Source organism: Haliotis asinina, chromosome 5 (genome assembly GCF_037392515.1).
Source record: "Haliotis asinina isolate JCU_RB_2024 chromosome 5, JCU_Hal_asi_v2, whole genome shotgun sequence".
NCBI lineage: Eukaryota > Metazoa > Mollusca > Gastropoda > Lepetellida > Haliotidae > Haliotis > Haliotis asinina.
Genome location: NC_090284.1, coordinates 65,917,308 through 65,939,672, shown reverse-complemented (window position 1 = coordinate 65,939,672; position 22,365 = coordinate 65,917,308). Strand labels below are relative to the sequence as shown.

At 44.2% G+C, this 22,365-nt stretch overlaps 2 protein-coding genes across 2 annotated transcripts in view; one reads left to right on the top strand and one right to left on the bottom strand.

The window, feature by feature from the left end:
* LOC137283983 (uncharacterized) overlaps nucleotides 1-17,478 on the bottom strand; it is a 37,892-nt gene extending 20,414 nt beyond the window's left edge. The window contains exons 1-3 of the mRNA XM_067815650.1: nucleotides 17,345-17,478; nucleotides 11,212-11,424; nucleotides 9,304-9,756 (exon numbers count right to left, since the gene is read on the bottom strand). Coding sequence (XP_067671751.1) covers nucleotides 9,304-9,756; nucleotides 11,212-11,424; nucleotides 17,345-17,478 — 800 coding nt within the window. The remainder of the gene's footprint in view (nucleotides 1-9,303; nucleotides 9,757-11,211; nucleotides 11,425-17,344) is intronic.
* LOC137285088 (zinc finger protein ubi-d4-like) overlaps nucleotides 1-22,365 on the top strand; it is a 283,874-nt gene that overhangs the window by 110,954 nt on the left and 150,555 nt on the right. The gene's annotated exons all lie outside the window — the stretch shown is intronic.

Genomic DNA, 22,365 nt, shown 5'->3' with positions numbered 1-22,365 from the left:
ATACTGCCTTATAGGACACCCTGACCCTGTTTGTAATGGTCAGGCAGGGTAGAACCCATGCGGACTTGGAATTGTCTGTCAGTTAAAAGGTTGGCTTTTAAACCACCTCGCAATCCTAGGCCATGTAAATCTTTCCAAATGCCATACTTCTAAGTAGTGTCATATGTTTTTTCGAGATAAAGAATAGACACAACATGCTGTTTATTGATTAGAGCATTTTTATCAAATTCCAAATGCACTAGGTGATCGACAGTACTTCTGTTTTTACGGAAACCACATTGTATATCTGTTATGTTTCCAAGTACCAAAAATGTCTATTATTTATCATGCATTCCATGGTTTAGCAAACACAGCTGCTTAGTGAAACAGGTCGATCATTGGACGGATCTGTATGATCACGTCCAGATTTTGGAATTGGTACTTCTATAGCATCGCGCCATTTTGCGCGTGTTTGCATCGATCTCAAGAATTGAAAAAAAACACCTTTAAACCACAGTTCTAACGGTACTTTAAAAACCACGATTGTCAAAAGTAAGTGCAACGTGCACGTGCCGCTAGCATGTTGCAATCATTTATTGACGTCGCAAGAGCAATGGGATGCAGCCGTCGTACTGTGTATGACTTGCGAGGTCGTCTACAACAAAGTGGCTCCATTTCTGATTGCCCAAGGTCGGGTCGTCCACGTATGACGTCACGAGCAGAAGACCGTCAAATCGTCCTACGTCACCTACGTGACAGATTTCTTCTGGCCACACGAACCAGGCCTGAGATGTTTAGAGGTCGACTTTCCTCACAGACCATTCGAAAGCGTTTGCGGGCTGCCAGTCTCCATTCTCGACGTCCATATCGTGGGCCAATATTGATGCTGTTTCATCAACGTCAACGTCTGCTGTGGGGCCAACGACACTTCCCGTGGACCCAGAGAGATTGGAATCGAGTCGTCTTTAGCGATGAATCTAGGTTTACCACATGCCGCAATGTTGACACGAAATTCCCTTCAAAACGCTGGAATCAAAGTCTTGGACTCGCCATCTAGGTCCCCTGACCTTAATCCAATAGAGCACGTTTGGGGTGCACTTGGGATGCAAATTGTTGCAGGAACTTGGCGCTACCTTGCAAGAGCAATGGCGCAGAATCCCAAACCACGTGTTCACAAGCATCAGGCAGTCAATAAGGAGACGGCGTTTGTCAGTGGTGAATGCACGGGGTGGCCATACACACTATTGAACTGAGAAATTTCGATTTTTTATTCTTGTGACTTGACATTGTGTATACCCATGTTTTGGAACGGCGGTGTAGCCTAATGGAACTGACTGTTGCGCTGTCAGTGTATCGAGAACATCACACAGGTCTCAGCACTGAAATAATAACAATTTAACCATCTTACCATCTCTTGTTCTTTTTGTTCTAGTGCCCTGAAGAAAGAATGTGAAGTTTCTTTTTTGACTCAGTATATTTTCTGTTTTTTTCCTTGCCTTCTTGCCTTGTTAGCTTTCATCGTTGAAACATGGTTTTCGGATGTGTGGAATTGCAGAATTTTAGTTAAACATCAGCAATATCATTTTGTTCATCAGAGAAATATACAGAGAAATAGGACCAGGTCTTTCTATAAAAAGTGCAGGTTTAAGTCGGCTACAACACAGCATTTGATACAAAGGCGCTAAATGTGGGTTTACGTTATATGATTTTCAAGATCGTACTTTGTTAAAAGGAAAGGTTAACAATTGGAAGAGCAGGAGTCATATACAAAGAATAGGTTGCGTTTCTAAGAATCTATAACGGTTATATTGCACCAGGCTACAAATAATGGCTGTAAGGGTTTCTGCCCTGTTCTAAATTCACTGATGGGTGAGCCATGTGTATGCATGACGATTCGGTTCACTGTTTAAAGGGCATCGATTCCGTGAGTGGGAGGCATACTCAAATAATGACTTGCACTTGTAAGTATATATCATGTTTACATAGCATCAGACTTGAAAAAATGGCGTTATGTATTTCAACTTAATTTTAATTTCTCTAATGAGTGATGCAGTAACGCCCAGAATAATTCAACTCGATTTCATGGACCATAGACTACTGGATCTGTTTAAAGAGAAGCTTGTGGGTGGGCAGGACGCATAATCAAACAAAGAGTTGCGTTGTGTAGTTATCCTAAATTACATAGCGTCGGAATATAAACAATGCACAAGTCATCGAGTGGGTGAGTGAGTGAGTGAGTGAGTGAGTGAGTGAGTGAGTGAGTTAAAATCTATTGTCACACGGTCAATATTTCTGCCATATCGTGACGAGTACCATTACTATTTTACATAACAGTGAATGGTAACAATCTGTCAACGAAGGATAGTAAAACAGCCAGATTATCACGGATAGATATTTAAAACTAATCATTAAATCTAAAACAGTTTAACTAGGGAGGACGATATAATGAAAAAAAAACGAGTTATAGATATAGCAAGCCAAATGAAAAGAGTAAGTTAAAACTCAACGTCACTTTAGCACTATTTCAGCCATATAGTGGTTTTTCATACACAATAAATACACAGATGATGTTTGATTTAGCATGTAAATAAAAAAAATTATTATATTTACGATGACATAACAATATAAAAACGGTATATCGATCAAAACCAGTATGGGTCAAAGAACATTAAGATTACTTGTTTATCACAATTTAAGTGTAACTAGCATGCTGTCATTAAACGGCATTATTAAATAGAACAATGCAATATAAAAAAATGGGCTATAGGTCACCAACAAATGAAGCTAGGCTCCATGGGGACTTACAGTGTTTTTGCTATCTGCACGGACCCTAGTCTGATTTACACAATCCCTTCAGCCGCTGGTGATTGTAGAAACATTTAGCCGAAATTTATAATAGCAAACATACTACGCGTAAAACATCTGAAAAGTTTCAATTTTTCTTTGGAAGTTCTTGGACGTACGTGTTTTGTACCCTCTCGGAGAGAGTCGTCCTGGGAGAGTACGTAAGTCCCGAAACATTCAAAGTACATGTAAATATTTACCAGGCTTTTTGAACGTAGTATTCTTGTTGTTTTAAAACTGGCTGACATTTCCCACAAATCGTCAGCAGCTGAAGGGATGGTGTAAATCCAGCTCGGGGCCATGCAGGTAGCAAAGGTACTGTAAGTCCCCATGGTCCCTAGTATGGTGATCTACCTTCAGTTGGCGATCTACAGCCCGTATTTTATATTGTATTGTGTTCTTTAATTACAACGTTTTAGTTTTTCATGCTATTTTTATGTGTATATATGTGGTATTCTAGTACTTGTATTGTCCATTGTTGGCAGGTCTTCATAATGTACGTATATTCCTTCTCAGTGTTAAATGTTCTCGTCACGATGTGGCTGAAATATTAAGTCAATCACTCTCGCAGGGGATACAGCTACAATATCATTTGGTTACATAAAAAATACCATGGATAAAATGTCATGAAATACATTTTTTTTAAAACAAAAGTGTGAAGTTGCAGGTTCATATTATTGTATTAGATATGGGCTTGTAGCTGAATGAATACGACAACTGATGGTACAAAACAGGTATAATTGTGTAAAATGGATGAAAAGTTCAAATGGTCTTCATATTCAGAGTCATCCTTTTCGTGTCATCCTTTCGGCGTCGTTTCCGCTGGATGAACAGTGATCATAGCACTGAACAGTATATACTCGCAAGTTAGAATGTGGTTCAATATTCACTGAAAAACAGCAGTTTTATTTGAACGAATTCATCGGAAACCCTTTACCGTTTTTTTCTAAACGAACATGAGCCACCTGTATTCATAGTTAATTATTATTATCAGCTGTTGTGAAGTTCATTTTTAAAACCCTTGTTCACACCTTCAAGAATCGATTAACAGCAATGGAAAGTTACTTTGTTCAAAAGCAAAATTTCACATGTTGTCGATATTATAACGGAACTATAGGAAATAACACGCACACAAAACAGAGACCACACACTATAACAAAGAGTGAGAATTATGAGACACGATTTAAGATCACTTCGATAACACAACCTACAGAGACATAATCTTTGACAGATGACGATGATCACAGAGGGTCCATATGTAATACTTAATTAGTGATTCGTAAGCAATATATTTCGTTTAACACTATTTTCTTTTGTTCACAAACTGCACTTTCTAAATAGTCTTAATTTAAGTGAATCCATTTTAAGATACATGTAATAAGACGTACTTTCCAAAGCACCATGCGTTGTTTGGAAAACACAGTACAATTCACAGATTCATTCGGATATGAATACTATAGTGTACTTTTATTGGGGACAGTGGAAGGTTAAATAGTTAGATGTCTTGTCAAGTGTTCAGTACACATTTCCTTATTAAGGACAGCTGAAGGTTACATATTCAATTCAAACAAACGCTGATAAGCACCACCACATTTCCTTCATATGGAAATCTTTTCCATGGCGAGCAAAATCACACAACACCATTGTTTTCATTTTGAAAATCACGTTGGAAGCTCAATATTCCTACAAGTCGTTGTAATCAAGTAGTTTTTGGTGTAAGACATGTAATGGTGTATTCCGGGACAGCGTAAGGTTTGAATAATGGCTATGGGCAAATGCGTTTTGTGACACATACACAGCATGTGACATGGATGCAAGTTGTTATTGTGTTACAAAACACGTAGTGGAATCGCTGATTTTCAGTAAGCCACTCACTGAGTTTCCAGTACTCCTCTGCCATGAGCGCTCAACGAAATTTGTTTGAGGAGATGCTCAACACTTATTGCACTATGACTGTGACGTATTAGTCACATCGCCAATATTTCAGCCATGTCATTTAACATTTAACCCTGAAATGGAATATATATGTATGATAAACACCTGTCGGCAAAGGACAATAAAACAACTAGAATATCACACTTAGCATTAACGTTAGCGTACACAGTTAAAACTAACATCATTTTATGTGAGTGAGTGAGTGAGTTTAGCTTTACGCCGCACTCAGCAATATTCCAGCTATATGGCGGCGGTCTGTAAATAATCGAGTCTGGACCAGACAATCCAGTGATCAACAACATGAACATCGATCTGCGCAGTTGGGAACCGATGACATGTGTCAGCCAAGTCAGCGAGCCTGACCACCCGATGCCTCTTACTACAAGCTGAGTCGCCTTTTATGGCAAGCTGGGGGTCGAAGTGATATTAATATAATTGCTAATTATCTTGCCCTCCACCTCGCTTCCATGAGTGAAATTGTTATGTTATAAGCTATGTCATGCAAACTCCTACTGTCCATCAATAAAAAAAACATATTTTGCTACCAATAGAAGTAATTTTGCTTTTGTAAGTCTATGAAAACAAATTTAAATAGCATTCATTTTCAGACAGGGCGCCGCCATTTTTGAAAATCGTGAACTCACGGACTAAAGTCCATTTCAATTAAGTACTGCAGCATATTCATGCAAAATACTTTTGGTCAGCAATGTGTAGCAAGCAGTCTTTATTTTATAAACTCGATGAAACTTGAACTCCCATTTTCTATACTGGAAGCATGGTAGGGGGCGAACCATCCGATTTAGTATATACCATAGGCTTCCACACGCTCGCTTCGCACACGCAAACAACCAATTTAAGCACAAACTTCGGGTTCCGGTGGAAATCTGCGCATAGTGACACCATCACCCGACCCCAAGGAGCAATCGACGGCAACACAACAATTCGGCATGTCTTTGGTGACGTCGAGAAATCAGCAAAATGACGAGCTTCCTACACATTTTCTATACATTCAACGGGAAATCTATACAATTAATTGGAAATCGTTCCTTCTATTACGTCACGTCCGATTCCCTGGCGACAGTGTTACGTAACCGTGTCTGTGGTTTCGTTTGCGGGCGAGACAGAAGGAGACGGCTTCTCAGCAAATTTTAAGCGCTTGGTATTAATTAACGACAAGCTTTTTGTAAAAAAAATGTGTTTCGTTTAAGACTAACCAGAAGTCTTTCATATGCAGTGATAAAAAGAGTACCAAAAAATTGAGTTTAGTGGTCCTTTAATAAGCAGGTTTATTTTAAGCTAAAGAGCAAAACATGCTAACAGACCATCACGTCGTATACGAGGGGATGTCAATAAGTTTTGAGCCTTGAGCATTTTTCATACCCAGGTGTCACAGTCTATGGTACGACATTGAACCTTAGGGTGTAGCTGATGTGATATATAAGTTTTGGTATCCTACTCTCAGAAGTTATTGAACAGTTCACATTGACAGAAAGAGACCCCCACCACCACCCCCTCATCACGGGAGTGAAAATTAATAAAATTGAGTATAGAGCAGTAATTAGGTTTTTAGTTCTTGAAGGAAACTCGGCGAAGAACACTGACGAAAGGCTTTCAGCAGTTTATGGGAAGTCTTCCCCTTCCCCTTCATCTGCTACCATCAAACGATGGGTCAATGAATTTAAGCATGGTAGAGAGAGTCTTGAAGATGACCCCCGTCCAGGTCGCCCAACAACAAGCACTAGTCAGGAAAACATTGACAGGGTGCATAGACTTGTGCTGGAAAATCGTCGAATCACACTCCACGACCTAGAGGAGACCACAGGCATTTCACACGGATCCATCGAGACAATTCTTCATGAACATACCGCCATGTCTAAGGTGTGCGCAAGATGGGTGCCAAGAATGCTTACAGATGAAATGAAGCAAACAAGGGTCACCATAAGCAACTCCATGCTAACCAGATACAACAAGAATCCAGAAGATTTTCACTTTAGGCTAGTAACCTGTGATGAAACCTGGATCCACCACTATGATCCTGAGAGCAAACAAGAATCCATGGAATGGAAACATGTCACTTCTCCCAGGACCAAAAAGTTCAAAGCCTCCAGATCAGTGCAGAAGGTAATGGCGACAGTCTTCTAGGATAGCAAAGGCGTCATCCACATAGATTACTTACCAAAAGGAAGAACAATGAATGGGGAATATTACGCTAACTTGTTGAGGCAAGTGTGACAGTCAATCAAGGAGAAGCGCCGGGGCAAGATCAGACGTGGTATTCTTCTACATCAAGACAATGCTCCAGTACACACCTCTCGCGTTGCAGCCGCTGCTGTCCAGGAATGCGGATACGAAATCTTGCCGCATACCCCCTACTCTCCAGACCTGGCACCAAGTGATTAACGTCTGTTACCAAATCTCAAGAAACACTTGCGTGGTCGTATATTTCAGGATGAAAATGAGCTTATTGCTACTGAGGCTTGGTTTGAGGACCAAAGTGGCGCCTTCTATAGAAATGGCATCAGCGCCTGGCAGAAAAGATGGAACAAGTGTCTTGACTCACAAGGGGAAAAATAAATGTGGTTCATACCAATATTTTGTGTTTTTCTATGCAAGGCTCAAAACTTATTGACATCCCCTCGTACACCCTTTAACATTTATGTGTGTACATACTTTAAATCTTTTTTACAATATCTTAACACTGAATACTTAATACTATCTGTGTACTACAAACGTAATTCCTTTCACATATTAAACTCAAATATACGTTAGAATATGTACAACGTATATTTACAAGGTTATACTGTATACCGTAAAGAATGAAGTACATTTGTTGGTGGCTTCTTCATACTAACAAACGCCACATCAACAGAAGAGAAAGAAGTCATCGTCGACTTCAAGACAGAAGGGGTAAAGATAAACATCTGCAGAAGTAAACAATCTGCAGAAGTAAACAACTATACGCTGTAAACTTCTACACGCCACATAGAAACGTGAAAGACATGAAATAACTAGAGAAATCCTTTGAGAAACTAAACGTCATAACAAACTCTAAACAGCCCATCTTAGCAGGGAACTGCAATTGACCTACCCTAAACTGGAGCAGCATTACAGTGCAACCGAGTGCGCCCGACAGAAAGGTACAACAAGCCCCGATAGACGTCACCTCAACCAGCCTTACTCAAATTCACGACTGTCCAACACCTGAAAATAATCTCATTGACCCCTTATTTGTATCCAACTCATCATTGGTGAGATCATTCACGTCGATCCCAGGACTATGAAATCATGAAGTTGTTGTGACAGACTTGGAGATGAAGCCAGTGCATAACAAACAGAAGAGACGGAAATAATACAAGTGCTCACAAGCAAACTGGGACCAGCTTAAAGGTAACTGCAACACAATCTTCAACGACATCACCGAAATGACTACACAGCAGAATAAACTAACGACGACAAATGGAAATACATTAAAGAAAGAATAAAATCCAGCACAGACAATAATGTACCATCCCGAGAAACGAAAGCCATCAGACATCAGCCCCAAGACACGAACACAACCAAAGTACTGGCCAGTATAAAGAAAGCCAGTAGCCCAGATCTTATTCCGAATACCACTTTATAGAAGTGTGCCAATAACGTCTCACCAGGCCTCAACAAAGTTTCTAAGTATCCGTCAGCCAAGGAGTACTCCCCAAGGAATGGCTGAATGCAATTATCTCAAGCGTCTTCAAGAAGAAGGGACCCAGCAGCTACAGACCAATCTCACATGTGGCTGCTGTAAACTATTGGAACATGTAATCTGTCGTTACCTAATGAAACATCTCTAAGATAGCGCAGCATCCCCGAACGATCTGCCTACCACAACAGAGGAGTCCCGCTACCACATACTAACACATTAGAAATAAGGAAAACATTCTTTGTAAGAACAGTGAACGGCTGGGACCACCCACCAGAAGAGTGATGAGTGCATCCTTAGAGAACTTTAAAGCTCTTGAGAACTACAAACTATGAACAGTAAATGTGCTTCTCCTTCTCTCTGTACCCACTACACCTACCACCTACACAGTAATAATTCAGATTCAGAGATTTTGTTCTTGCCACTATGCAGAAGTACTGATATACATTATCCACTGTTTGCATAGACATACACAGAAATGCATTTTCCGCAGTTAAAATAGAACAGTGAGAAAACACTGGATCCAATGACAAATACAAATGCATTTTCGAAAAACTACCAACAGAAAAAAGGTCGTTTTATGTTCAGTTCCACACGTGTTTTCATAATCACTAACTTCGCAGGTCAGTCTGACTCAGAGGCTCGGAGTCAGTATATTATGTCAGAGTGGGATATTCATGCATAACTGTGGCATGGTATCTCAGTGAACTGGCATGGTATCTCAGTGAACTGGCACTATAAAACCAGTTTAATTCTGAGTTAGTACAAGCTGCCACACATACACACGCATGGACGTTGTCATCCGAAACGTGTATGCTTAAATAGGATGTTCAACTCATTTCTCCTCACCTCAGAACGGTCAACTTTACATTGTAAGGATGGCGAAGAAGATGGCGCCACATGTGATGTTGATGATGAAGAATACTCTCAGACAAATTGCATCCAGCATGGCAGCTACATCCTTCCAGGTTGGACCCTCTGTGCACTTCTTTGTATTCACGTCATCGATGTAATGTTCGTGTACATAAAGATTCAGTCTCTTATTTGAATGACAACACTTCCAACAAATGACCAGTTTCTGTAAGACTAACGGGACCACTCCTTGTCGTCTGTGCATTCTGAGGATCACAACCGACATTACCACGTGGATGGAGCTTAGGGTGAGAAGGATGGTGAGGTAGATGGTGAGGTAGGACGTCTGACGGGATGTCTTGGGCATGTTGTTTGTTATCTGAGTGAGAAAGACCCCGAAGGAGAGAAGAACGGTCATGGAAAGACCTACTTTATCTCCGTACTCTGCTGGCAGAGCAAACACCAGGGAACTGAGAATGGATAGTAATACAATGGGGATAATCAAGTTGAAAACATAGTATGATGGTTGGCGCTTAATTGTCAGGGTTACTGTGAGATATGGGTAAACTGTGTCGTAGGCAAAAGTTGAAATGTCCTCTAACTGCCATAATCCATTCTCGAAAGCAAGATTTTCACTGGATTTCCGTGCACCTGGCGTCAAGTGCATATTATCCGATTGTGAGATCCATGTTGACAGAATAAGACTGCAATTTTGAGTGTCAAACGGAAAATGTAAAACATCAAAATCGCAATAGCTCTGGAAGATATCACCGTGGTACCACGTGATTAATCCTGTATGTTCCACAGACACAGGTACAGTGTGTTGATTGAAAAGTGTCCTTTCTGCAACAGAATTCACAAGTAGTACATCAGGTGTCCATATTTTATCGCTTGTCAGGGTTATGTTCTTTATGTTTTCAAAGTCCGAGATGTTCCACATCAAGGCTTCGTCAACCCACTCCAGTCTGAACCATCCACTTGTGGTGATGGATTGTCGCTGTTCATCGTGTTCAATTATTTGTGATTGACTAAAGAAAATACTAATGTAGAGTATTTCATCGCTTGGGAACAGTTGTGGGTTGCTGTTATTTAGCAAGTGTTGTAAAAGTTTCGCTTGACCATCTGATCTGTTTCCGTGAATATGAACTAGAAGAATAGTAAAAATACCAATGCTGAAGACATGTGTGAATAGAGTCCAAGCCATCCTTAGTGCGTGGTTTCCGTTGAATGATGAGTAGTTACCGAGGTAAACGATATATACCTGTAAGTTAGATTGTAGATCAATATAACATTACACAAGAAGGCTTTTAACAATTTCCGTCTAAATAAAGACCTAACTATACAGAGAGCAGCCCTGATGGATGGGCCATTTGTATACATGACAATAAGAGTTTACTCTGAATAATTTCATAATTGCATACTGTCTGTTAAAACGATATTGATTCACTGAGTAGGGTATATACGATGATTTGCTTTTGTAAGTATGTATAATGATTACATAGCATCAGAGTGCAAACAATGGCATTATGCATTACCGCACAAGTATGTATTCTCTCGGGTTTTGAGTGATGCATTAACGTCAGTGAATAACCAGACTCAATTTCATGGGAGAGAAAAGACAAAATCTGTCTAAAGGGAAGCATATTGATTCGATGGGTAGGACGTATAATAAAACATAGTTGCCTTGTATAATTAAGTCCGAGTTAAATGGAACCGAAATACAAACAGAGAAGTAAATTATTTTTAGTATTTTTTTCTCTGTGATTGTGAATGATATGTCAGAGTATCAATCTCGATTATCTAATAAAAAGGATTTCAAAGGCCATTTCACCTGTGTTAAAGCATGTTAAAGTATGGAAGTTCAGCTCGCAAGAAGGGAAGGGTTCACTTCCCGATAGGCAAGTGCACGTCAGTTTGACTCATACAATATCTGAGGCTTGTTCACTCTGCACTGGGAGCACCCGTGGCGAGCCACCTTCTCGTTGTGGGTGCTGGGTAACGCAATGAGCTCGCCACCCTCAACCCGGAGGAATGTTTGGTCCACCAACCCGTTACCTGTGGGTTGCGGCCATGTGTCGGTGGAGGGAGGGATCTGGGTGATTGGGGGCAATAGCAGCCTGTAACCGTGCTCCTGTTGCCTAACACATAATTCAAATAGTAGTATAGGGAATGGGGGTTCTGGATCACTTTCAAAAAAAGTCTCTACAACGCCTTATTTACTAACTAAGGCTTTGGTGGGGCCCTTAGCTCTTGCTACTATTACCCCTACTACACGTTTACCGTTTAACGTGTGTTGGTAGGAGGTAACACTGTGCCGTACGGTACGATCAATAATTCTTCTCTTACAAACCCCCTACCCGGCCCATCCCTCAAGTAGTATAAGTTAGGTTCGTCGGCTTTCATATCCACTTTATCTATGTTGTAAGTTTTGACTGACCATATAGGATCGGTGGCCCGCTTACCACTATCACCCTCGTGTTCCCCCGGCTGGTATAGATACCTCACTAGGGCCCTATCTGGTATCTGTTTCTCCTTCCCACGCAATGGAGCGGCCGACTCTGCAACTATTGATTTTAGTTTGATAGCGTCTGCCGGTTTCTTACCGGTGAGACGGGTGACTTCATGGTTGATTGCCGACACCACCTTGGGTAACCTCGTGACCCATTCAGTCGATCGTTTTCCAGGGGTGGCCATCTCCCTAGCATACTGATGGCCGAACAAGCGCTCAGCCAAAGTCCTATTAAATCTCTCAACTATGGCTTGGCTGCGATGGGCTCTGGCCGTGCCACGCCTGACCTTTGTATCGTGTTTGGCTAGCAGTTGTGACACGGCACCCATGAACTCCCGTCCGGGGTCAACTTGCAGCTCTGTTGGCCACGTCAGCGGGCTGCGTTTGTATATGCGTTCGAATCCTCTGGCTACCTGGGCCGAATCTTTCGTGGTCAAGGGTTCGGCTTCCTTGTAACGACTGGCTACGTCCACTACGGTTAAGGCATACTTGTACCTCTTGTCGTGGGGTAGGAACAGTAGGTCTGCCTGGTGAACGCTATTAGGTATGTTAATACCGAACCTCCTTCTAGGCACGTAGCGTGGTGCCGGCAAATAGATCTGCCACAGGGCTTGTTTTTCAAGCCACGCTTTGGCTTCCTCCGGGGGTACTCACGCTATTTTAGCTAGCTTATCTACTGCGCTAGCTCCTTTCCAGTACCCACGCGGGCTGTAGTAAATAGCCTCAAATTTTTTCATGTCCATACGCGTATGTGTTTATACCATCAATAGCTATCCAACGTTTCGTGTCCATAGGCGACAGGGACGTCTTGTTTATAGTCAGTCCGTATATCTTATGTCCATCACTTCTAAGTGTGTTCATTTTATGCCTAAAGGTACGGGTCTTGAACAGGGCTTCCTTGAATCTGGCGTGTTTGATGTGTTGTTTCACCACATACTTCTTAACCCCCTTAGCCTTCCGGATCTCACTATTGTCGTCTTTCAGTATGGAGTACATCTTAGGTCTCAAACCTATCTACTCGGCTATGGCCGTGCCAGCACACTCGTCCTTCATCTTACCTAGGACCTTTTTATTTACCGTACTGTGTATGGTATGGGTCTTAGGGTAGTCGCTGGTGTCGTATAAATCGAGGTGTTTTTTCATGTCCTCGTACACGTCCTCGGTTCGAATTTCTAACAGCAGGGAATCCGTGTCAGTGTACAGCACTTCACACCTGTCGCCGTACTGTTTCTTGAGCTCGTTGTAGTAAAAGTCGTACATCAGGTGTTTGGATAAATCGAGGATGCTCATCCCCACGTAAACAGGCCGGTTGAATTTTATGTGGCTTTTCTTCATGTGTAGGGCAACCAGGTTGTCTGTGAATATCTTACTACGGTTGAATGCCGGACTGACTATCAATCTCCTGAGCTTGTCTTCCTCACTCGACCGAACCAGCTTCACGGTCACGCGTTTCCTCAGGTTCTCCATAGTCTTACCAAACACCGAGTTGTTCATGAGCTTGTAGAGATTTTTCTCAAAATCACTGGTGGCTTTTTTTCGTAGGTCTGTGTTCATTCTGATGTAGGGCTCCATCCATGGGCTCTGGTCGAACATGAGCACCCTGTGTATTTTGGTCAGCCTCATACCCAACGACAGGTACAGCTGTAGGTTGCGGTAGTGAACGATGTACTTGGTCTTATTCATTAAGTTAGGAACGAGTTTTTCAACGTCTGTCACACGCCCACCTAACAAGTTATGTTGGTACTCAGACATCCAGTCTGGGTTAACCCTCATACGTTCGGGGGCCAGGGGGTAGCTGTTGTGTGATGTGTGTAATTCCTTGGTATACTCTAAGTCAACCCCGAGGATATAACCTTTGTTCGAATCTGGTGCAACCCCCATAACATCAACGTGGGGTACCCATTCGAATCCTCCTGTAGGTAGATACTGGCTCATGGCCCAGCCGTACAGGTTGTTTGCGTCGAGGTAGAGAATGTGATTGGTTGGCTTGTTAGGATCGTAACCTTTCACGTATTGATTATTTGCTTTCGCGTATCGTTTGGATGCCATGGAAATCCCACCTCACAAGCCTTTCTCAATGAATAGGTGCATGTCGTAATCTGTGAGCAATTCCAAATTAACTCCGGTCTTTTTAAGCAAGGCGTCCCACGACAGACCTGGGCTGGTGTAATACCATGCGGGGTCGAGTTTATACTGCTTGAAACACGTCCGCCTAAACGTCTCAAACACGTCGGCTAACAGCAGTACATCTGTCCTCAAGTACAGGTCGTGATAATCACCCAGGTTCTTACAACCCAGTTTATTCCATACGTTAGTCGCGTGCGAGTAATCATCTCGTGAGACGGACGCCTCATTCAGCTTGCTATAAAAGCAGTCAATAGGGGGTAGTCTGGTCTCGGTGAACTTGACCCAACTATCCATGTACTCATAGGGGTACACACCTTTCCTCATAAGCAGGGGTCTAGTCTCGGCGTCTGTGTATCGATCGGTGATAGGGAAGGTATTGTTGGCCTTGACCAGACTGTCGAGTGACGACAGGAGGAACTGAAACGAGTCAATGAACATAAGTCCTTTTAAGCTGAAGGAGATGTATCTCTCCATGTTGTTGGGGATGCACGTTATATTACCATCGATTTTCGCGATGGCCTGCATGATTAAGTGTGAGTCGTACCCTCTCAAGTTGTGAAAGACAGCGGGGATGTTTATTGTCTTAGGGTTGATTTTAAGCTTGAGGTTGCACGCGCTGTGAGCGGCGCCTCTATACTTACCAGTTATGTGGCAGTGATCTCTCACCGAATCACCGTTAAGTGGTGAGTCACACACGTGACAGTTAGTGCTACTAGCGTGAGCTAGCCTGTCGACTCGGGTCATACACATGGGAGCGATTCTATACAATGCATTCCTAACAATTTTTTCTTCCTCCTGCAAACACTTTAGAAACCTTTCAGCCGCGTCAGGGCCCCTATACACTACCGGAGTTTTCGTTTCCCCGTCACAACGGACGACAATGTATCCAAACCCACAGGCTTTATGCTCTTGTGTGGGGGAATCCCCCCCCACAACCAAGGCTTCGAAGTCGGCGTATATGATATAAGGCACAGACATTTGGTTCTTGTGGTTACCGAATTTTAGGATATTATCACCTTCCTTAGGCATGTCGACTCGTATGGCCGTCTGCCCCACACCTTGACAATCCTCCCGGTGGGATTCTAATAAATCAGCTCGTGTGAAGCCATGTAGACATCGTTCACAGAAGTGGGTCTTTCCTCTGTGTGCCGATTGGTCATACAACAGCCTGCTAAAGTGTTTTATCCATGTGTAGTGATACTTGTCACCTCGCTGGATCATGAATATATTGATAACTTGGCGATCCTTCACCCCGCTGACCCTGTGTACTATTGTTGTGTTACCTTCGTGCCCAAAGATATTTATAGCCAGATTATTCTGTTTTTCTACTTTAGTGATCTGCGATATGGGGGTGGGTTCATCTATACCATCCCAGTTGAGCCCATCGTCTTGGGGATAGCTAGAAAGCCTATCTGAATTAGTGCCAGCTGGAAATAAGGCTGACCTGGTAGCTAACCTCAGGCAATCGTTTCCTCTATTCTTAACGTTTACTATGGCATGTTTGTTCCTATAGTAGGGGGGCAAGGCTAGGTATGACCCGCCTCTGAATGGCACGTAGTTAGCTATGTCTAGATAGACATTATCGATTTTATCTACAGCCCACCCGGACCCCAAGTGTGTGTAGCGTTCTAGGTATTCTCGTATCTGCTGAAAACTGGTATCGATTGATGTGTCAATGGTCTCTGTATGTGTGACGACCTCTTGTTTACCTCGGAAGTAAGGCTGAACATATTCAGTGAGGTCCCCAACCTGCTTATCGAGCGACATTTTCACTGTGATCTGAGACTTGATACTTCCTAGGTTATTTAGTTCCTGGTTGACCTTATCAGCTATCAGAGGCTTGATAGCTGTAATGTCTATGTTTCTATCAACGTGCATGTGCCAACCTCTCAAATAGTTGCCTACAGCGCGCTCAGTGCGCACGAACTGTAGGTCAATAGCTCTATTCTGTCGTAATAATTCTAAAAGTTGTGGTTTCCTCATACGGGAATATCCGCCTAAACCCAAATCGTGTGCCTCGGCTTTCAGTTGTTTTACAGTGGGACGTGCTACGGGGGTATGTGATAACAATTCGACTAACCCGGCTCTCCCCAGTTTTGAATAACCCGTGTATCCAAGCTGTTTTGCTTGAGCTTTTAATTGTTTTACCGTAGGGGCTTCTAAACCTAGTAATCTCAACAATGCTGACTTCCGCATTCGAGAATACCCGATCACACCTCTCTGTTTTGCGACCCGCTTAAGCTCGCGTACAGTAGTCATAGTGTTTACACCTAACATAACCAATGTCTAATTGGAGTCTATCTTGAGCAGTCGCCTACGTTCTTTTATGTAGCCCATTTTATTCTCGTAGATGAGTTGATGTCTGACTACGTTCGCTCCGTGAGCTTTACATAGACAGTAGTGCCCTTTAACCCCGATACCACACACAGAACACGTGTAGTTAGGACTTCCCATATGGAAACAACAGAACCTAGTCCTGCATTTCCTACCACAGACCTCGGTCTTCCCCATAAGTATGTATTCGCATCGGTATGGAGCGGGTCTCATGTTTACTTATATGGGTATTTTAATTTAATTGCTTCGCAACCAACGCAGTAGCTGCTATACCCAACACTATGAAGCCCAGTTCACGATTCATTTGTCCCTTGGATGGTGTGTAGTACTGAGCGAGTGTGGGTTTATTGAGCGGTTCCAATCGTTTACCAGTTAGTAGGTAGTATTCTTTCATTGCTTCATCGACATCGTTGAATGTTTGAACGGCATGGTTTTCACGCTGGAGTTGTTCGTTAATAAAATCGATCCTCTGGAGGCGTTTTTTAGCGTACTCGGCCTGTGCCTTTTGTAATTTCTCAGTAGCGAGATCGTGCCGCTTCCTTTCTTCCTGTATTTCAGCCGCATGGTCATCTCGTAGTTTCGAGAAGAGGAAATTACTCCCGGAAAATGCCAGGGCATTCACTAACGCCCCACCGACCATCATAGCTATCGTGGCCATCCTATATTATTTCATTATATTTTCAGGTATTATCCCTTGTTTTACTAGGATGTCTTTTGTGGCCATCGCCATACCAAGGTTCATTATGAGCATACCCATATCCTGCAGGTTGAAATCTAGCTTGATAGTTGGTTGTTTAAGCACCATTTTAGTCAACCGAGCGTACCCTACGGCTAGACTGGCGACCACTGTGGCGTGGTATGCGTCGTTGACGAACGTTTTCCCCTCAGACATTATGTATATGATATAAAAATATTAAAATTATAACATGATATGCGGGTCGACAGTGGGGGTTACCCCCACACCCCCACTGTTGGGGGGTACCACCTCACTGTTGGGGGGTACTCCCACGTATAACCATGTTATAACCACGGCAGCACCTACAGCCAACAACAGTCGGGGGTTGATAATTTTATGTTGGTTACACCACCGTTTTTTACCGGCAGCTACTCTCTTAGGATTCTTCTGCCTGGTTACTGTTTCCCTGGTCTCCACTGTCACCTCGGGAGGGGTTTCCCTCACTGTGGGGGGTACCCCCACCGTCACCTCGGGAGCAGCATCCATCTATACTATTATTATTATTTTTTCTCTCAAATTGACAATGCTTTGCCGTGATAATCGCCGCCGTCACTGGAGCCAACAACATGCCATATTTGTGGTACAGCTCGCAGCTGATAGAGCTCACGGCGTGTTCGATAAAAGGGTCTTTCTCGAGGTCTTCCCACAGGTAAAGTCGGCGCTCTGGTGGAATGGGAAGGAAGTATGACACAATACCGGTGTATATCTGGGTCATAGCCGATCCTATTGTCTTTGTCATTTCTGCTCCGAGCCGGGACTCGTATCTAGCGTACAGCTTATCGATTTCTTCGGCTGACATTTTGTGAATTTTATCCGGAGTGTAGTCTCCAAAGTAATGTTTGGCTTTGCCGCCAACAGCCAACGCCACCAGTTTCTCTCGCTTGTCATCATCCACTACCCCAGGTACCAACAATTGTTCGAGCAATTCCTCACACTCCATCTTATAATATAACAAGTAAGATTTAGTTTTAACTATATAATACCCGATACAGACAAAACACAGAGAAATGAAGGTTAAGTTGCACACGAGAAACACTTCAAATATCATAGCTATACTTAGCATTTGCTTAGCTTTAGCTTAGCTTTGCTTAGCTTTAGCACACCCTATATGCTACTGGTTGGTCGGTCTTGAGCACGAGCTTAGCGTGTTTAGTTTCAGCGAGCTGTTTCTTCACCCGTTCCCGTTCTAATTTGCTCATCACATCGTTCTCTCTCAAACACTCCTCGAACGAATCCCTGTCCTTGCAGTGAAATAAGGCCACCCATCGCGTCTGCTCCCTGAGGTCTTTCAACACCGAGTTGAACTTCTGCGTTAGCACCCAGACGCTGTGATTTGCATGCCGGCCGGAGAAGGCCAGGTACGATAGCATGTCTCTCTTTTTTGTTATCTCGTGATTAGCGCTGCAGTCGTCCAGTATGAACAGCGTCGGTTCCCCTTTAAATTTCTCGTGAAGAGCTTTCAACCAGTCCTGCACGCGTGTTCCAGGGTCGATTTTGTGTACGTCCGGGTCCGTCATCACCCAAGGTCGTGCGTACGTTTTATTCATGCTCAGAGTAGGGCACATGATAACGATGTTATCGAACACATCCTTGTAGTAACCCTCCAACATATCCAACACGAAAACGGTCTTCCCACAGCCAGTCTGCCCGCACACTATGGCGCAGTGTGGGTCAGTGGGGAGGTGGAGGTCAGTAGATGGCTTGCACGAATCTCCCATTGTCTATATTAAGTTGCGCGTCCATAATAACGTACAGATATAATTTCAACTTACCAGCGGGTTGAACCTTCTTAGTAATCTGGATGGTTATCCCTTCGCTGCCGTTATCTATACGGCGCCCGCTACCGTGCAGTTTATCATCATCCGTGGATCGCATGTCCAACCATAGGGCGTACTTGGTGGTCAGGTATTCACCGATCTGCACGGAGCCGAGGTCCAGGTCCTTTGTTATGTAATCCCCCACTGGTAGCTTTTTTATCTCATCCCACTGCTGGTGTGGTCTCATACCATGACTGAACAGCTGGTTGGGCACGCCCTCGATGGTCACTTCCACCTTTTCAATCTCGGGGTTGAAAAACTTCTCGCTGTCCCTCCGGAATGGCTCGTAATCCTCCACGGGGACGACCAGGATACCTTTCATCGATTGCGCCGGCACGTTCAGGTTGATATTCCACACAGTGTCGCTCTTATCTCGCACGACTGATCTATGCCTCAGTACGCGATCGTACAGGATAGCCATCTTCCCAGAGTACTGGCTTCGAACCTGCCTTGCCAGCTCCGGGCTAGTGACCAAGTCGAACTCCAGAGAGATGTTGTCTATGGCATAACTGGCCTCATCACCGTTCGGCGTACGCACTACTTTGGTATAGTCGTTAAACGTGAGCTCGTATTCGAGCCTATCACCCAGCGCGGCCTGGTAAAACGGCGCGTGTCCCGTGAGCAACTCGAAGTCGAGCGGCACGCAGAATCGATTCCCGTATGCTCGAGCGATGGCCTTTTCACCGTCCGATAGCTTGTCTAGCTGGTCTGGCGTGAAGGCATACCCTATGCGCGACCGGGTTGATTTGCTGATGCCCTGGTACACATCATTGACTCGTTCTCCCTCGCTTTTCCAGAGATCCCCGTAGCAGTGAAACACGTCGCTGTCGTCGATGCTCAGCACCTCGTTACCACTGATCTTGACGGTCGTTTTCTTGATGATAGCTCGACCCACGTTCCGCACTAGCTCGCGTTTGTCGTTGTCGGAGGTCAACGTGATATTGAACGCCACTCGAACAGTGCCTGGTACAATAAGGTCATTCTCACCAAGGTTTGGAAATCTAACCAGCAGAGTTTGATTCTGGTCTATCTTGCTGGGATTGTTGGTGATGGTCACCGACTGGCGCACGGCTCTGGCTCCTAATGGCTCTCTCAATCTTCTGAAAGGATCTAATTTTCTGCCGTACATTGTTATATATAAATGAAATATATTTTTAATACTAAATCATGGATGAAGACATACCTATGGAGACGTGGGGCGATAGTGCCCAGGCATTCGATGAGCAGGAGACCTCATTCTCAGGTGACGCACTCATGGAGGGCGCCGTCGACGATTATTACAACGCAGTTGAAAATAAATCCAAACTCAAGCCGTTGGGAAGGAACTATTCCAGGTTTACCCTCGATAGCAATGGCACGCTGCGTTTGAAGGCTCACCCGGAGATCGATCTCGTGAATAAACGCACGAGAGAACCGCTTGTTTTATCAACACTGGGCAGTCGACATGGGAGTGACTTGATCCGCGATGAGCTAGGTTTCATAGATTACGGTGGCGCGCGACCTAAGCTTCCTCCGAAGGTCCGTCAAGATATGCAAGATTATGATATTAAAAAGGTGTTGGCCGACTACAAGAACAAGCCCTTCCCGGGTTTCGAACTTACCTTTCGGGAACTGCGGGGGTTGGACCTGTTGATGCAAACCATTCGTGGACAGCTCGCGAAAAGCACGGCCAAAGTGGGCGAGATAGACGACCACATCGACTATGAAAAGGAAAAACTCGGTGAAACTGAGGACGAGTCTATGAAAGCCACCATCGAGGAACGAATACGTAATTTGGAAGAGGAAAGGCAGGTCTGGTTGGAGACAGCGTCCGGCCACAAAGAAAAGCTTCGATCCCAGGCCAACCGAGTGCGGGAAACCATCAATCAAGTCCTCTACCGAGACACCACGTTAGCAGACAGGATTCGGATATTGTTCCGGGAGCAAGGGATCACCATCGCCAGCATTCTGACTGCATTGGGTTTCATCATATCAACCTTGGTGGTGTCACTGACAGGGGGTACCCCTGTGGGGGGAACTCCCACACCCCCCGGCGGTGGTGTTAAAGACTGGATAAAAAAACTCGGGGAAGGCCTAGCTAAACTGGCTGGTAAAGCCGCCGAAGCCCTTCCCGGCATCCTGGGTAGCATCGTCTCGTGGTTGTTGGGCGCTCTGGCTAAAACTGCCACGTGGCTCAGTCAAAACCTGTGGGCAGCCATCGTCGCCGTGGCGGGTCTGGTGTACGTAGCGGCTAAGAAATTTTTAACCAAATAAGTCCCAAAGCTACCCCACCAACCACCAGGGCCGTTTTACTATCAATATGCTGCTGATTGGAGGCCTGAATATGGGGGGCCACCTCCTGTGGTGTTGGTTGAACTTTAGACTCCGGGGGTGGCGCCACTATACCCGTTTAACGTGGTGGGATGTGTGGGATATAGGGGGTGTTAATATCGGGGTTGATACCCAACTTTTGATCCGCCGTGGCTATGACTATTTTGTTGTTATAACCCACCACTTTTTTTACTCTCAGTTGCATATCACTCGGAGCCATGTACAGCCCCACGGCGAACACGTAGTTGACTTTCGATCTGGCGTATTCTAACACGTTTTGGTAGCGTTCGATGGCCCGCGGGAGATCAACTGGAGAATTGATAGCATCCTCAACGTTGACAACGAACTGTTTCTGAGCGTCGTAAGCAGTTCCCTTACCGAGGATGTTGGAACGCGTCATCGACTGCGCACCCAACAGCGCCCACACGTACGTTCGAATCGAGTCGTTCAACCTGACTACCCCGGCATTAGTAAACCCTTTCGACGTGTCCAGCATGAACATTTTCCACCCGTCTGCGGTTGACTGCTCCACTTTCTGGACTGTGAAAGCAACACCACCTTTAAAGTTCATACGATCATCCCTCCATTCATTACTCGACAAAGCAAAGTCCTGGCGTAGTATATCTCGTTTCAGTAAATCATCACTGACTTCTTTCACTGGTCGCCCCCCATCATAAGGAATACCCAACCCGTGGTTCGGGCCCGGCAAACGCCAATCCGTCTTCGGGTTTATTTCGAATTCATTGCAAATACGTTCGTAGGCCCGTCTATCGTACGGGTTGTTTGTTGCGTCCCACGCTTTGTCCTGTGGGAGGGGGCGCTGATCTCTTTAAGGATACGTCTGACCTGGTAGTACACGTGGAACTTGAACACAGACTGACTCAGCGGTCCACGCCGAGTGTCGGTCAATGTCACACCACACCCCGTTGTAGCGCACCACACGGCAAAGTTGAATTGATTCTGCCAGAACTGCATAGGGTTGTTGAACCAAGCGTGGACTGCCTTGACGTTAGTCACCGAAAGCTTATACTTATCGAACACATCTAAAAGCTGGGCATTGAAATACAACCCAGGAGCAACCACGATCTTCATGGGGGAGAAATCTACGTCCAGTTTAGGGTAAAACATTTGAAACTCTTATATAATGAGTATATATACTCTAACATGTACATAACACTTCCAGGAATAACGAGCGGTGAGGCCGTTCAGCTGACGCACGCGATCGATAACACCTCAGGCCAACTAG